General features: G+C 44.9%; 1 protein-coding gene across 2 annotated transcripts in view; it reads left to right on the forward strand.

The window, feature by feature from the left end:
• vstm2la (V-set and transmembrane domain containing 2 like a) overlaps positions 1–17713 on the forward strand; it is an 80188-nt gene that overhangs the window by 53319 nt on the left and 9156 nt on the right. For both annotated transcript variants that reach the window (XM_078418967.1, XM_078418968.1), the window contains 2 exons: positions 4614–4783; positions 8881–8931. In XM_078418967.1, the coding sequence (XP_078275093.1) occupies positions 4614–4783; positions 8881–8931 (221 nt within the window). The remainder of the gene's footprint in view (positions 1–4613; positions 4784–8880; positions 8932–17713) is intronic.

Raw genomic sequence — 17713 nt, forward strand, 5'->3', positions numbered from 1 at the left:
ATATTGTTTTTAAATAATTGAATACATTTTTTGAAAAAAAAAGGTGGACTCAAAATATTCCTTGGCCTGTTGAAGAAGACAGGTGTATTCACACCTGCAGCCTGGCGAAATATTTAAAATGTGAAGAGAATAAAAAAGGGGATTGATGTAGGATTACTGGAGATGGATGGTTGATAGTGACATGTGTCCGAGTCTGTTTCTGTGCTGTAACTCTCTGACTCCACAACTCAGGTAGCTTGATCAATAAAGAATTGTCTGGACATTATTAAACTGCTGGTTTATGGGATCTCAGTGTATACAAATTGGCTGCATCATTTCTCACATTGCAATGATGAGTACACTTGAAATATTCTTCCATGGCTGTAAATCCTGATACTGGACATCCTGAAGTCCTGAAAGGCCACAGAAAAATACATCTCAGTTCTTTCTTTGCTTCTGTTACATAAGTCTGTTATATTTCATCTGCACCGCTCCTTTCTCATGACACTTTCACTTGCAACCACAGATCAACAAGTGCACTTTCACCTCTTCCCTCCTATCTAGGGAAGCAAGCAATGTTTCGAGGTGAAGCAGTGATTCACTTATATTCCCTGCGGCCTGTGTGTGGGATTTTGTGTCCGTACAGAGGCCTTCGCTGCCCAGGAGAATCCAGACAGATATCCAAACAGCTTACAAGGGTGACCCACAGTTTCTCATCCACTGACCCACTTTAAATCTTCATCCTACACCACTCTGGCCTGCTTCCCTGGAGTCTCAAACTGTTATAAAGCCAACATAACCTTGATTAAACAGCATTTCATCTTCTGCCTTGTGCTGTCCCTCTGAGGTTGCTTGTGAGATGCAAAAGGAGTTGCAGATCACAGTGAGTGGAGCAGCAAGGAGGTAAGGAATGGGGATGACGAGGAGATGATGGAGAGTCAATCAATGGAGCGTTGGTGGAGAGCAAGAGGGTAGTGGGAACTGTGGCATTTGAGACTTTAAACATGGCTCAGATATCTGGTTATAATACCTGGTTAAATATAGAACCTGAATCACATAAGTGGTCCTCAGGAGTGGTTTGGGTTGTAAACCTTTCGCTTGTCATTAAAAGATTGCGCACAGTGTTCTTGCACTTGCATTCTTTTGAAAGCTCGAACATTTGATTTTGGTATATCTTTAATTACAAGCAACCGTGTGAAAGAATAAATCTCATATTCTGCGCAGGCTGCTGTTAACTGAATACCAAAATATTTAGTGAGTGTAAATGAGAACATGAAACATGATCAAGTGCTTTGCCAAAGGCCAGGGTGGATTTCTTAATGAACATTGATAAATATAAATGGAGCAATCTGGCCACTGAAGCAGCAAAATACTAAATTCACAAATAATCAAAAATATGGAGGAATAGAATGGTGGCTTTACACAAGATGATAATTGTGATTTTTAAACTTTTTTTTTGTAGAGCTGCTGCTAAATTTTATAAATCAACTGCATTGTGTCCATTTGCAATGAAGGGAAATGTGAAATTGTCAGTGAAGAATGGCAAATCATCCTGGAAGTGTACTGTGCATAGGTGGTGTGTAATTACAGTCTCAAAGAATATTTGATGCTGATACTTCTGATTGTGTTTTCTGAAGTGCATGAATTGTTTTTAATTGTAAATTGTAAGTTAAGTTTTAAAACAGCATTTCCTTCATTTTGAATTGATTATTCCCATGCAGTATGTTGACTTTCAAAGAATATACAGCAGAAAAACTGGCCATTCAGCCCATCTGGCCTATGCTGTTATTCTTTACTCCCACCAGGAAAGTCTGCTGAGTGCCCTGTCCTCCTTGGTTAATTCCATGTGTCCTCTGACCTCTAAATGTAAATTATATTAATTATGACCATAACTAGATAAAATACTGTGCTTTTTTTCTTTGTGATGATACATGCCACAATAATGTTTCCATTATCTCTACAAAGCCATGAGGCCATGAACCTACAAATCTGTATGTCTTTGGAGTGTGGGAGGAAACTGGATCACCCAGAGAAAACGAACGTGGTCACAGGGAGAATGTACAAACTCCGTACAGACTGTACCTGTATTCAAGTCTCTGGTGCTGTAAGGCAGCAACTAGACACATAGAAAATAGGTGCAGGAGGAAGCCATTCGGCCCTTCGAGCCAGCGCCGCCATTCATTGTTATCATGGCTGATCATCCACAATCAATAACCCGTGCCTGCCTTCTCCCCATATCCCTTACTTCCACTAGCCCCTAGAGCTCTATCTAACTCTCTCTTAAATCCATCCAGTGATTTGGCCTCCACTGCCCTCTGAGGCAGAGAATTCCACAAATTCACAACTCTCTGGGTGAAAAAGTTCCTTCTCACCTCAGTTTTAAATGGCCTCCCCTTTATTCTAAGACTGTGGCCCCTGGTTCTGGACTCGCCCAACATTGGGAACATTTTTCCTGCATCTGGCTTGTCCAGTCCTTTTATAATCTTATATGTCTCTATAAGATTCCCTCTCATCTTTCTCAACTCCAGTGAACTCTACCGCTGCGCCACTGTGCCGCGCTCCCACTGAGCTGGTCAGCCTGCTGTTTTGTTTGGGCTTTCTTAGAGCGGAGGATGTCATTCCCACCCCATTGATCTGGTATTTCCATTGTGAATTACGTTCACGCTTGTAGCACCAGTGAGTTAGGTAGCCAGACTAGGGAGCATTATTGTGCAGTGATGTGTACACATCCCAGACTACACTGACATCGGGCAGGCTGATGTCACAGATGGCCCTGCGGCCAATGACGTTGGCAGGATTTCTTTATTGAAGGTGTCTGCGTGTGGATGTTCTAGATCAGTGCTTCTTAAACTCATTCACCCTTGAGTATCACAAAATTTCATTCACCCTCGACTACATTTTCTTATGTTTTTTGGTAATTTTCGTCTTATTCTCCCTTGTGTACAATTTTATATATATTAAGTCATTCATCCTTAATGCACCCCTCTAGTTTCATTCACCCTTGGGTGAACCATTCACCAGTTTAAGAAGCACTGTTCTAGATGTATAGAGCTACTCTAAAAGGACCAGCTTCAAATGGTAACTTTAAAATGAGGTTTAAATAGATTTGAAGGAAATAGTGCTTTTCATAACTCATGGTTAGTTTTTACCAACCAACTTATTATGGTATAGGAGGTTGGCCATTCAGTCCATCTTGTTCATGCCTGCTCTCAAACACTAATTCCATTAATCCCATTGTCCATTCCTTATTTTCATTGTTGCCCTGCAACTTATTCTCCATCACAACCCCAACAGTTCTCCTTTTGTACTTTTGTCACTTACATACACTAAAGGATAAGTCACAGTGGCCAATTAATCCTCTAAGAACGTCTTTGAGAAATGGGAGGACACCAGTGCAATTGGGGGACCCGTGTGGGCATGGGGAGAATGTACAAACTGCAAGCAGACAGCACACAAGGCCAGGAACAAACTCTGCTTCTGGGAGCTGTGGTGTAGAAGCACTAACTGTGTCACCGTGTCACCCTGCTAATAGTGAATGAGTGGTAATGGACTGACCAATTTCCAAGAAATCCACCCTGCAGAGTGAATTGCCTGTCCATGATCAGCCCATGTCAAGCTGGTTGCATAATTCATATCACCTATTATTAATTCATTATTGCTAATAAGTCATATAATTCTGCAGCTCCATCTAAAGCAGAAAGTGTACTGTGGCTGCTTTATCACTAGCTGTGTTACTGTTCGCTACAAACCAGTTTAGCCCAGTGAATATTTGAAAGCCTATTCCCAACAAATTGATTTTCGCTGGTCAAAGCACAAAACTGGCGAGCTCTCAAGAAGCAAGTATTATTTCTGCTATCTGAGCTAAAGGACAACACAATGGGTGAAAGGAAACAATTTAAAGGTAAAGCTTAGAAAATTCAGTGAGTTTAAACCTTGCCCGACCTTGCCTCTGCCAGTGTTTTGTAACCTAGAGAGAAGGAGGTCACCAGCCTAGGTTCCATACACGTTGGTAGGGTATGTTCTAATATAACTGTAATGTTAGTTTAATTACAGCAAGGTTGTGTAGAATCTGAAAACCTTTAATATGTTCTTCATTTTATCATCCTACTAAGAAAAACAAAACAGTGGCACATACCCGCTGTGGGTATTAAGCTTGCTTAAGCATGTGTAAGAAGATAACTGCAGACGCTGGTACAAATCGAAGGTATTTATTCACAAAATGCTGGAGTAACTCAGCAGGTCAGGCAGCATCTCGGGAGAGAAGGAATGGGTGATGTTTCGGGTCGAGACCCTTCTTCAGACTGAAGAAGGGTCTCGACCCGAAACGTCACCCATTCCTTCTCTCCCGAGATGCTGCCTGACCTGCTGAGTCACTCCAACATTTTGTGAATAAATTGCTTAAGCATGTGTATTGAGGAAAGATGCAAAGCCAAAAATTATGATAGTGACAAAACACTGTGTGATACTTAATACACAAAGTTAAACCATTTACCTCACCTCAATTAAAATTGAGTATCACATGATTGCATTAAACATCCCTTCTTATTTGCAAAGGTGATTTCTGGTTTCTTAGCATGCAAAGAATGAAGAGAGAATTTAATAGTCTGCTCACTACGTGCTGACTTGCTCCACAGCTCTGTTCACTGAGGTCCCCCGTGATGCCACAGCCAAGGCCGGTCACGATGTGGAGATGGCCTGTGCTTTTCGAGGGAGTGGCTCACCCTCCTACTCATTGGAGATTCAGTGGTGGTACATTCGTAACTCCAAGGACTGGGCTGACAAACAGGCATGGAATTCCCACCAGGTACACACATACTTGTATCTCAGTTATTTTATTTTAAGTCTGAGTAAAATCAATGGCATTTTTAAAAATTGATTTGGTGTCTTAAGTAATATATAATATCCCGAGGTGTATTGTGAGTTATCATTAACTCTGCATTGTACATGCCATTTAAGGAGATGTTTGAATATATAATGTTTGCTCAAAAGTTTCAATAATAAGCTGGGTTTTATAGAAGCAGAATGAGATAGATGTCGATTTAGAGAATGATTTCTGGGGTCTGGACAAAGGAAAATCTGCCAGTTATGTGAAGGAATTAAACTTTGCAGATATTAATTTACTTCTTCCTTATGGCAATGCTTCTGCCCTGAACAAACCCCTCACCAAAGCATCAACCATGTACAGCATCCACTGATGCCATCTTACACAAGGATCCAGTTCCTCACAAATATCTGTTTTGAAGTGACAAATATAATGGAACTCATATAGACAATTGAACAGGCCCTTCAGTCTAATTCTGCACGCTTATTAAGCTGCCAAATCTAAGCTTGTCCTAATTGCCTGCATTTGTCCCATATCCCTCTGAACCTTTCCTATTCATGTACCTGTCCAAATGTCTGCTAAATGGTGTATGGTACCTGTGTCACCAACCTCCTCCGGCAGTTCATTCCATATACCCACCACCCTCTATATGGAAAAAGCTGCCCCTAAGATTCCCCTTCTCACCATAAACCTATACCATCTAGTTCTTGATTCCTCTATTCTGGAAGAAAAAAAAAGACTGTGCATTCACCCAATATATACCTGATTTGTGAGGTTTCTATGTGTTAAAGTAGCCTGGCCATCTGTCTCACAATAACATTTGACAGTAAAATCAAGATTATAAGTTCTATGCTTTGAGGCAAAAGACACAATTCAATGAGGAAGCATTTAAATCCTCATAAGATAGTAGGAATAGTTGGGGATGGAGAGGGAGGTAGTGAATCTTGGATCAATTAGACACAGTGGATCGCAGGAAGTGATCGCAGACAGGCAAAGAAGAGATTGAGGCTCAAGGGATATTAATAATTACATTTGATTCAAATGCCACTCAGGAAGTCAGTGTTGAGTTAGTGGGTGGAGGAGCTTGTGAATGAGATACATGAACTGTGAAAGGAGCAGGATTGATGGGCCATTTCAGGCTGGAACTTGCTGCTATCCCATTTATTTATGTACTGTTTACATTTTAACTACATGGCCCATTTTATAAACAAATCACGGCATCATTTTTTAAAAGTCATGACAAAACAAGATTAGCAACAGAGAGGTTTTAAATTGTTAGGTTCACTTTTTAACATTTTAATAGTAATTGAAAGAAGATCAGATCAGATTAATCAGATCAAAGTCAATATGCATTTGGATCCCAGGGAGAAATCAGTACATACATTTTTCTCAGCTCTCTATATTTTCACATAGGTCTAATAAAAAAAAAACTGGCTGTAAATCTTGGATATGCTTGCTCATTCTCAGCAGAATCCCAAAACTGGGCATGATTCATATTTAATTTCAAGCACCAATGAATTTCACCAATGAACGTTACCACATAAAGTAGGATTCACAAATGATGGTCAGAATTGAAGCCATTGTTATTTGCCTTGGTTGGAGCTGAGTCTGAAGTCTCTTTGGCAAGATCTACACAAGGAACTGCAAGGAAGATGGGTCCTGATACAAGATACAACCAGCATGGAAACAGGCCCTTCAGTCTAACTCTGCACGCTGATTAAGCTGCCAAATCTAGGCTCGTCCTAATTGCCTGCATTTGTCCCATATCCCTCTGAACCTTTCCTATTCACGTACCTGTCCAAATGTCTGCTAAATGGTGTATGGTACTTGTGTCACCAACCTCCTCCGCAGTTCATTCCATATACCCACCACCCTCTATATGGAAAAAGCTGCCCCTAAGATTCCCCTATCTTCCCCTCCTCACCATAAATCTATACCTTCTAGTTCTTGATTCCCCAATCCTGGGAAAATAGAAAAAAGACTGTGCATTCATCCAATATATGCCTGATTTGTGAGGTTTCTATGTGTTTAAATACTCTGGGGGAAAATAGAAGTTGGAGATGGGTGGAGAAAGCTCAAGAGTAGCACTTTTAAGGAGAGGGATAGGTCAGTAAACAAATGTAACAGAGTTTGTTCTTCTGATCCTCATTTTTTTAATAACAATTAAAAAGTATTTGGACAGCTACATGGATAGAATAGGTTTAGTGGTATCTGCCCAATACAGGTAGGTGGGACTAGTGTAGAGTTGGTTGGTGGAGGAGGTCGGTGTGGCGGGTGTTGAGGGAGCTGGCAGTCGAGGATGGGCCACGTGGGAGTCGGAGGATGCACTGCCGGGAACAAAGGGGGACACAGCATGGGGACAAAGGGGGACACAGCATGGGGACAAAGGGGGACACAGCATGGGGACAAAGGGGGACACAGCATGGGGACAAAGGGGGACACAGCATGGGGACAAAGGGGGACACAGCATGGGGACAAAGGGGGACACAGCATGGGGACAAAGGGGGACACAGCATGGGGACAAAGGGGGACACAGCATGGGGACAAAGGGGGACACAGCATGGGGACAAAGGGGGACACAGCATGGGGACAAAGGGGGACACAGCATGGGAACAAAGGGGGACACAGCATGGGAACAAAGGGGGACACAGCATGGGGACAAAGGGGGACACAGCATGGGGACAAAGGGGGACACAGCATGGGGACAAAGGGGGCCACAGCATGGGGACAAAGGGGGACACAGCATGGGGACAAAGGGGGACACAGCATGGGGACAAAGGGGGCCACAGCATGGGGACAAAGGGGGACACAGCATGGGGACAAAGGGGGACACAGCATGGGGACAAAGGGGGACACAGCATGGGGACAAAGGGGGACACAGCATGGGAACAAAGGGGGACACAGCATGGGGACAAAGGGGGACACAATATGCAAGCAAAGAATTTCACTGTGACTTGTCACATGTGACAATAAATGATTCATTCATTCACGGAACATAAATTCATAAGTTGTAGGAGCAGAATTAGGCCATTCAGCCCATTGAGTCTCCTCTGCCATTCAATCATGGCTGATCTATCTTTCCCTCTCAACCACATTCTCCTGCCTTCTCCCCATAACCCCTGAAACCCGTACTAATCAAGAATCTGTCAATCTCTGCCTTAAAAATACCCAATGACTTGGCCACAGCTGTCTGTGGCAATTAATTCCACATATTCACCACACCCTGGCCAAAGAAATTCCTCCTCATTTCCATTCTAAAGTTGCGCCCTTTTATTCTGAGGCTGTACGCTCAGGTTCTAGATTCTCCACTAGTGGAAACATTCTCTCCACATCCACTCTATCCTAGTATCAATGAGGTCCCCCCTCATCCTTTTAAATTCTAGTGAGTACAGGCCTTTAAGTTTAAAGTTATTAATATTAATATTATTATGATTAGCTTTAATTAGTTCACTGTTTACATGGAAAGACCTCTACCATGCAGCCTTTTGAGAGTCAGTGATAAACAGTTTTAATTATTTCTGCAGGACGCTTTTGACATCTAAATTTCTGGATGTATCACTACTTGTGCAAAGCAACAAACTTTTTTTAATTTAGCATGTGAATTGTGGAAAAACAAGATGAAAGTATTCTTGCATGAGGTAAATAAACAGCATCAGTCAACCTAATCAATGCTTTTATTGTAGACAAAAAGGTCACCCCTCCCTTCTGTTTAGGTTTTGTGATCAATCACCCTCTAATCTAATAAACTAATAACGAAAACATCAAATTACAACTCTAAAATTTGAAATTCCGGCATGTACTGTCACAAAAAAAGGCAGCCAGCCTAACTTCAGAGAACTATTATACAGACCAATGAGAGTGCCTAAGATTGTTTCTCTTTGATTAATATTAGTAGCTTTTGGTGAGAATTTTATGCAGTTTTATGTTCTTTATGTCGGAATATCTGTCTGTCTCTTTTTTTTTTCTCTCTCTCACACACTCTATCTCCCCTTTCTCTCTCTCTCCCCTCCCTCACTCTCACTCCCTCCGAACTGTAACCTTCAGTGTACATATCATCTCTATTTATTTTATATTAACAGATGAAAGTTCCTGCTCATGAGGAATCCACAAAGGAGGCAACAAAAATAAGCGTAAGTTTCAGTAACCAACCACAATTAACTATATCTGTTATTGTATCCATTTACATCTCCAGTTTACACCAATCTACAAAGATTAATCTGCTCATTAAGAAGAAAGCAGAACAGTCCAATAAAGGAGTCTTAGAATCGATTTCATTTGCACCTATCTGTATTCTGTCAAATGTTCATCTGAGAAACCAGTCTGAAACATTGCGCGATACTGATCCATATCTGGTTTCCTTTGAGCCCAGGCGATGCAGGTGAGCTATGAACAAGTGATTGTGGCTCTCGAATCCCCTTTTTAAGGTGAGGTGTTAAACATCGAAAGAGGAAGCACATTGCAGCACGATTCCTTTAAAAGGGTTTGCGTTGTTCACCTCATGAGGTGGATGGAGAAATCACATCCCTTGAAAGGAAATACAGGATGTGACTTCAGTCCACTTCTGAGTTGGTACCAAGAAGAACTGCATAAAATTAATAACTCGATTCAACTGAAAATATCACCTCATAAATGTCAGGTTCACTGATGGCTACATTATGGTTCTAAAAACAATTCCCCGTGAAAAGGGAAGCACAAATTCTGATCAGTTCTCTTTTTATCTCACACATGTTTTCCCCTTCATTTTCTTCTTTCTCTCTTTTTCACTCATTCTCCTTTACTCGCTCATTGTCATTAGCTCACCCTCTCACTCACCTTTGCAGTTTCCTCTCTCTCTCTCTACACCTAACTCACAGATCAGTTGTAGATTTTTATTTCTTGGACAGCCGGTCGTGGCAGATACCGATTGTGGTCTTAAAAGTACCCTGTGTCTGTGCTTACAGGAAGCTGCTAATTCCTCTCCACCCCATGCCCAGAGTGAAACCTCTTCCCAATGAGTAACATCCCTGTACAAAGAAATATGGATGTCTGACACTCATTATCTGCAATCACCGGCAACTTTCCTTTTTTGCTTGGTGGAAAATAACAGTAGAAATGTCAAACGCTGTCAGTTTGGCATTTTGTTTGTTATTGGTGGCACCCTGATTGAAAATTCAAATCTGATCAATTTTGATTCCAACAGGAGATTCGAGGGGAAATTTAAAACAACTGCAAACTCTTAAGACATAATTTATTTTTATCTGCTGAGTTCCCAGCTTGTGCTACCTTTAATCTGCCCTGGTCCACATGTTGTATTCTGGGTCCTGCTTAGGAAGGAGATGGAGCCTCCTTCGAAGAAGATAGTCACAAAATGCTGGAGTAACTCAGTGGGTCAGGCAGAAAGGGAATAGGTGCTGTTGTCTCTCCGATTAAAGACGAGGCGTGTGGCGTGTCAGTGCCCCAGAGTGAGTTGCTGTTCTCTCCCGGTGAACGGAGAAATATCCTGCATTCCTCAGACCTCAGTCTCATGACGTCAGCATAAGCCAGTGAGGGGGGGGAAAGTTAGCCTCATGCAGAACCCGCTGTGCCTGGAGCAATGTGCAGGAAGGAATTTAAAGGAATAGGTAGTGTTTCAGGTCGAGACCCTTCTTCAGACTGAGAGTCAGGGAAAAGGAAATGAGATATGGATGGTGATTATGGAGAGATATAGAACAAATGAATGAAAGATATGCAAAAAAAAGTAGCGATGATAAAGGAAATAGTCCATTGTTAGCTGTGGGCAAGGTTAAAACGAGTTAGTCTCCAGAGATGCTGTCTGACCCGCTGAGTTACTCCAACGTTTTGTGCCTGGAGTAACGGCAGCAGGTGGTGGGCCTGTGATGAGATGGTTACTGCAGACTTTAGCATCTGAGAGACCATTAGTGCAATGGTACATATAAATGTAAATGCAAGAACTAGACTTCATGCAGTCAGGCAAAATCAGTTTTAATCAGAGTGTGGCCATTTATTACCTTTTTGAAGAGGCTTTGATGCCAATAGGTTTTTACGTGTTCACAGTTAGTGAATATTAATCAAGCTGCCATTCTCAGTAGTGGGGGTTGTCAGGAGCTCGTGATTCTCTGCAGGTAAATGCAGACACTGTCTGCCAAGCCGGCCTTAAAGCACCAGCTCCCCTCTACCTGCTGAGACTCAGCAAAGCCTGCCTGAAATATTCCAGCTGATCGCCTCAGGTACTTACATTGCCGCAAGCGTAATCACACTGCCACAGTGTGAAGCAATAACTCAGCTCTCCATTGATGTAAAATAATAATATAGTCAGCAGGCCACATATTCCCTTGCCCCACAGAGATCCGTTTCAGCATGCATTTATGCTTCACGCTGACTTTTATCCTGAACTCCCGCCCTGATCTCTATTGCTTGTTCTCTTTTCACAGTGTGTTCAGGGATAAAGCAGTGACACTGACTTACAGAGAGCAGAAGTCTTGCTAGGGCAGGAGTTTAGACAGATGAGGGGGGACCTCATTGAAACTTACCAAACAGTGAAAGGCCTGGATATAGTGGGTGTGGAGAGGATGTTTCCACCAGTGGCCAGAGGCCATAGCCTCAGAATAAAAGGATGGTCCTTTAGGAAGGAGATGAGGAGGAATTTCTTGAGTCAGAGGGTGGTGTCAAAAATTATTTAGTCTTTCTGCTCATCTATACTTTTCATGATGGTTCCCTTTATATTATAATGGACTAGAAATTCTACAGACCATATGGTACAATTCTTTGCGCTATATGGCTCAATTTCTTCAGAACGCCAATTGCAAAGAAAAAGGAATGTAGTATGTGGCCTCAAACATTTGCAGTTTTCCTTCCACTTCCTCTGTGCATCTGATATGAAAACACATGGAGGTGCATTGATGTGAACACTGATGCCCATCTGTGTATAAGTTGCATGTCGACCTTATGCTGTGATTTTCAGCCGTGCTCACCCAGCCCCTAATACCACTGGCCTCTCAGGCCACCCAGCCCTCCACCTCTGAGTACCACCTTCCTCGCCCTCCAGCCCGACCTGGTTTTTCTCTGTTCAGTTGAAAAGGCAGAGCGATTGAAGGCATCAGGTGTGTTAAACGTACCAGTCTTGGATGTCCTGTGCAACAATCATCCGTCAAAATAAAAACCAAATGGTCTCAGCTGCGGGCGGTCCTGTGGGCGCGGCTGAGAGAGGGGGGTGATAAGGGAGGGTTGAGGAGGTGGGTTGAGGAGGGATGGAGTGGGTGAAGGGGGGAAGGGGAGGAGGGGGGTTGATGGGGGATGGAGTGGATGAGTGGGGGGGGCAGGGGAGGGATAAGGGGGGTTCAGGGGGGATTGAGTGGATGAGTGGGGGGGCAGGGGAGGGATAAGGGGGGTTCAGGGGGGATTGAGTGGATGAGTGGGGGGGGCAGGGGAGGGATAAGGGGGGTTCAGGGGGGATTGAGTGGATGAGTGGGGGGGCAGGGGAGGGATAAGGGGGGTTCAGGGGGGATTGAGTGGGTGAGTGGGGGGAGGAGAGGGGAATAAGGGGGGTTGAGGGGGGATGGAGTGGGTGAGTGAGGGGAGAGGGGGAGGGAGGGGGAGGGGGAGGAGAGGGTGTTGGACCAATACAGGAGAGGTTTGGGACCGGAACCGTTGGGTGGAAAGCTCTCCTTCGGTCCCAGCAACCCTACCGATTTGTGCACCCATTGGCAGGCGGGGAGTGTCCCCCCGGGGCCGTGGGCGGGATGCAGTGGTGGGTGGCAAGTGTTCCCGGGGCCGTGCCAGGCCCAGCCACCCTACCGATCCGTGGACCCGTTGACGGCGAGAGGCACTTTACCTGTGCTCTGTGCGTGCTGCGCTCGGGGAATGGTTGCGATGGCCATCTTGTTAGACCCTCTGGCGCCACAATGCACCACAGGAGGAAGGTCAGGCGCGAGGCATGCCGGGTCGGGCGCCGGTCCTCCCACTGGTCCTCCCGGGGAGGGGGGGGGGCGGGGAATAACTGCAGATGCTGGTACAAATCAAAGGTATCACAAAATGCTGGAGTAACTCAGCAGGTCAGGCAGCATCTCAGGAGAGAAGGAATGGGTGACATTTCGGAGAAAAACACTGTGAACACTCTGCAGGTCAGGCTGCAAATGTTTCACATCCAGGACCAATCGTCAGTAATGAGCTCTTTCTCTTTCCACAGATGCTGCCTGACTTACTGAGTGCTTCCAGCATTTTCTGGTTTTATTTCAGATTTTCAGCATCAGCATTCTTTTTTAATTTTCTGCTTCTTAGAAACATAGAAACATAGAAAATAGGTGCAGGAGTAGGCCATTCGGCCCTTCGAGCCTGCACCGCCATTCAATATGATCATGGCTGATCATCCAGCTCAGTAGCCTGTACCTGCCTTCTCTCCATACCCCCTGATCCCTTTAGCAAAAAGGGCCACATCTAACTCCCTCTTAAATATAGCCAATGAACTGGCCTCAACTACCTTCTGTGGCAGAGAATTCCACAGACTCACCACATTCTGTGTGAAGAAATGTTTTCTCTTCTCGGTCCTAAAAGACATCCCCCTTATCCTTAAGCTGTGACCCCTGGTTCTGGACTCCCCCAACATCGGGAACAATCTTCCCGCATCTAGCCTCTCCAACCCCTTAAGAATTTTATATGTTTCTATAAGATCCCCCCTCAGTCTTCTAAATTCCAGCGAGTACAAGCCCAGTCTATCCAGTCTTTCCTCATATGCAAGTCCAGCCATCCCAGGGATTAATCTGGTGAACCTTCTCTGTACTCCCTCTAAGGCAAGAACGTCTTTCCTCAGGTTAGGAGACCAAAACTGCACACAATACTCCAGGTGCGGTCTCACCAAAGCCCTGTACAACTGCAGCAGAACCTCCCTGCTCCTAAACTCAAATCCTCTTGCTATGAATGCCAACATACCATTCGCTTTCTTCACTGCCTGCTGCACCTGCATGCTTGCTTTCAATGACTGGTGCACCATGACACCCAGGTCACGTTGCATCTCCCCTTCTCCCAATCGGTCACCATTCAGGTAATACTCTGCTTTCCTGTTCTTGCCGCCAAAGTGGATAACCTCACATTTATCCACATTATATTGCATCTGCCATGCATTTGCCCACTCGCCTAATCTATCCTAATCTATCTATTCTTATTAGTCTTCCCACAGTGCACCAAATCACTCTTACCCGTATATAACCTGATGGTGCCCTGTCAATGGCCAACAATGTAAGCATTGTGCTGCTTGACCCTGCATACTTGGTACCAAAGAACATTGCCTGTGAACAAATTTCCCAGGATTTGAGTTACATTTGTCTTTGCTTACATCATAGACAAGGAGTTTGAGGGTAATTATAATCCCCAAATATAGAAACGCAATGGTAGGATTTGTAGAACAAATGATCTACAATTCCTTTAATGTAAAATAAAAATGAAATAAATCGCAATGTGATCTGCAATACCTTACTACCCTCTAGTGGGTATTGTTTGTATTGCTTCCACAGTGGAGGAACACTAAACATCCATTTTCTATGTACTAAAACACTTGTTTGTTTGTTCTTGAACTACTGCCAAAACGGTACACGATAGCATGACAATTTTAGGCCCACCTTACTCACCGTCATCCCCTTGGTGCTAATGGAAGATGTTTAATTGAAATCGGTGTTATATTTTTTAAGTTATTCACATTTTAAAGTTTAAAAAACCGCGCATGCGCAGTTGGGGCCCTGTTGATCTGGTACTTACATAAGATGACCGTCGCATCCACGTGTGTACAGAACAAACACATCCGCGCAGTTGGGGCCCGTTGATCTCGGGATGAGCAGGGCACGACTGCCTGTCTCTTGGGGGCAGGTTTGCCAGCTCCATAGTGGCGGGAGAGCCAGGCCTGGTGCCAGGGGAGCCGGCCTGGGCCTGGACGTGACCGGCTAACCGCGAGCCTAAGGTGGGCCAAGGGGAAAGGCAGTAGCAGTGGCGGTGAGGCCAACCTTTAGTGCAGGTGGAGGCCAAGGCCTGGGCCTAGCGCTGGGTCTGCCCTTGGCTCTCCCGTCCCCCCTCCTCTCCCGGCCGGCTCAGAGCCTTCCCCACGCCACCCAGAGTCCAGCGGCATCGGCGACCGTCCGAGCTGGGAGGTAGGGGGGAGGGAGGGGGCGGAGGCGGAGGAAGAGTCCAGCGGCTTCGACCCGAGAGCCATCAGTGGGAGAGGCGCCGCCGTCTACCCACCGCACTGAAACCCCAACACCGGGACGGGACCGGACAGGACTTTTCCTCCCACCCCGCTCCGCTCCACTAACGATGGCCGCCCGGAGGCGGATTGCTACGCAACCTTCGTTAAGCGGCGTCTGGGGGGAGGGAGAGGGAGGGGGGGAATAAGCAGGGTTGAGGTGGATGACGTGGGTGGGAGGGGAAGGGGGAAGGGGAGGAGAGGAGGGGGAGGGGGGTAGGTGGAGGGAGGGAATAAGAGGGGGGGAATAAGAGGGGGGGAGGGAGGGAGGGAGGGAGGGAGGGTGGGGAGAGTGGGTGGGTGGGGAGAGTGGGTGGGTGGGGAGAGTGGGTGGGTGGGGAGAGTGGGGGAGGAGAGGGTGCTGCACCAATGCAGGAGAGGTTTGGGCCCAACGGGTCCACTTGGTCTAGTGAAAAATAAAGGCTGACAATTCAACCCCTTGACTCATCTATAAACCCATAAGATATTTTGCCTCGCTCTTTAGGCTTTACCGACACATCGCGGAAACCTGAACTATACATGGGCACAATCATGCTTAAGTACAAGTGTATAAAATAATAGATTACACTGAGACAGTTCACAAGAGTTGCTACGTTTCTGGCACCAAGTTGAACCCTTCAAGTTTAGATTTGTTAAAAACATTTTGAATTTTAACTTGGCCATAAAGGTCCATTGTCTTGGCAGGAGCACTGGGTTGAATTTGCAGGGTCGGCCTCACCAGGTGATGTTGTTGATACCCTCATCTGCCACTCCGTGCTGCTGCAAGCTACATCCAATCCACATGCTCGGACACTTGGAGGGGCACCCGATCTAATTAATCCCTTGGCTGCAGCAGAGTGTGCAAGATGGTGTCCAAGTCAGGCGACTCTCTGCGTGTTAGTCCCAGAAGTAGATCAGCAATCACTCATTACAATCGATCCACTCTTTCAAACCTCTTCTCAGCAGCGGCATTTATCTTTAATCGGACTTTACTGGACTTCATCTTGCACTAAATGTTATTCCCTTCATCATGTACCTGTACACTGTGGATGGCTTGATTGTAATCAGGTACCGTTTTTCCTCTGACAACTCAATCTGGACACTTCGACCCGTGGACGTGACAGCCCTCGTCTCGCACAGCCACCGTTCTGCCGCCATGCCCCGTGGCGCCTCCCGCAGTCGACTTTGAAACATCCAGAGCACCCCCTTGTGTGCGGGATGTAGAACCCAGCCAGCTCACGCACACTGCTCCATCCCTCTGCAGCTCCACCATCGCACCTTGCTCCCGTAGACAGCTTAACCATCAAGAGAAACATATATTCTCTTTGGGGACTCTCTCGGTAGAATAATGCAAACGGCAAAATTAAATCCTTGATATCGTGTTTATGGGAAAAAGCCTCAAATTAAGTTTTCACAGGGCATACCTGTCTATTAACAAAATGGTCAAGTACACCATAATATAATTTCTGTGATTTCAATTTGAGAAATATATTGCCCATATATTCAGTGATTGCAAATATTCTATTTAATCAATTGAAATGTCAATGCAAATTATGAAGCTTGTGAACTGAATAATTTATTCATTTGATTCAACGATGAATTTATCTATATTATGCAACTTGTTTTCATATCGTAATGATATCAAACATATGCTTTTCAGCAATAACATTACTCTGAAATTCATAAATGCACTGTTCAGGATTTGGCACATTCTAACAGAAAATTGGTGACAGTCAGCATCTGCAGGCATGTCTACAATAACAATATTGACAACATTCATTTACATAGCATTTTGAATGGAGTAAAATGTTCCAAGCTGCTTGTTATCCCAAGCCAAGACTGCAGAAGAATGATCAGAAGCTTGGCCAAAGAGATAAGTATTAAAGAGAAAGTAAGGAGATGAGATGGAGAGGTTTAAAGTTTGGTTCCAGATTTTTGGGGGGGGTGTGTGGGGGAAAAACGACATCCTGCAATTCAACGTTGAGTATGTTTTTAGCTCGGTCCCTTCTCTAAGATTTGAATTTTGAGCAGGCACGAGGCTGAAACCCGCAGCTTTCTGGCACACCTGAACGCATAGCCCAACCATGAGAGTTGACGTATCCAAAGGGCATGCACCGCCCAAAGTTACCCCTGCTGCTTGTGCCCACCAGTGCTGGCACAGGAGATGGCAGTATGAACCGCCAGGGCCCTTTGCAGGAGTTTTCACTTTGAAGTGCCCTCGGATCAATTCAATTGCCTGGCTCTACAAAACGTAAATTAGAATCGGAATTACCTTTATTTGTCATCCAAAAAACAAGTCTTTTGGACGAGATTTCGTCACCCACAGTCCAACACTAAGAGCAATAAAACAAGCAAATTACACAACCCCAACCAACACAAAACACACACACAGTGAATCCATCACAGTGAGTCTCCTCCAGTCCCCTCCTCACTGTGATGGAAGGCCAGAATGTCTTTTCTCTTCCCCTGCCGTCTTCTCCCGCGGTCAGGATGTTGCAGTTGCCACGTTAGGTATAAGGGTAAGCAATGGCCTTCATCAATGGCCATTTTTACCAATTATCTAGTTCCAGTACCACCACTTTGCCCATTTACTGAGGCAGCCTTCCCACTGGGGGTTCAAAACCCTGCCGAGAATATAACGTGAAATAAAAGCAGGGAATAGTGGAAATGGGTCAGGCTACATCTGCAAAAAGGGAAACAGAGTTAACACTTCAAGTCAGAGATCCTTC

The sequence above is a fragment of the Rhinoraja longicauda genome, chromosome 22, assembly GCF_053455715.1.
Source record: "Rhinoraja longicauda isolate Sanriku21f chromosome 22, sRhiLon1.1, whole genome shotgun sequence".
Taxonomy (NCBI): Eukaryota; Metazoa; Chordata; class Chondrichthyes; order Rajiformes; family Arhynchobatidae; genus Rhinoraja; species Rhinoraja longicauda.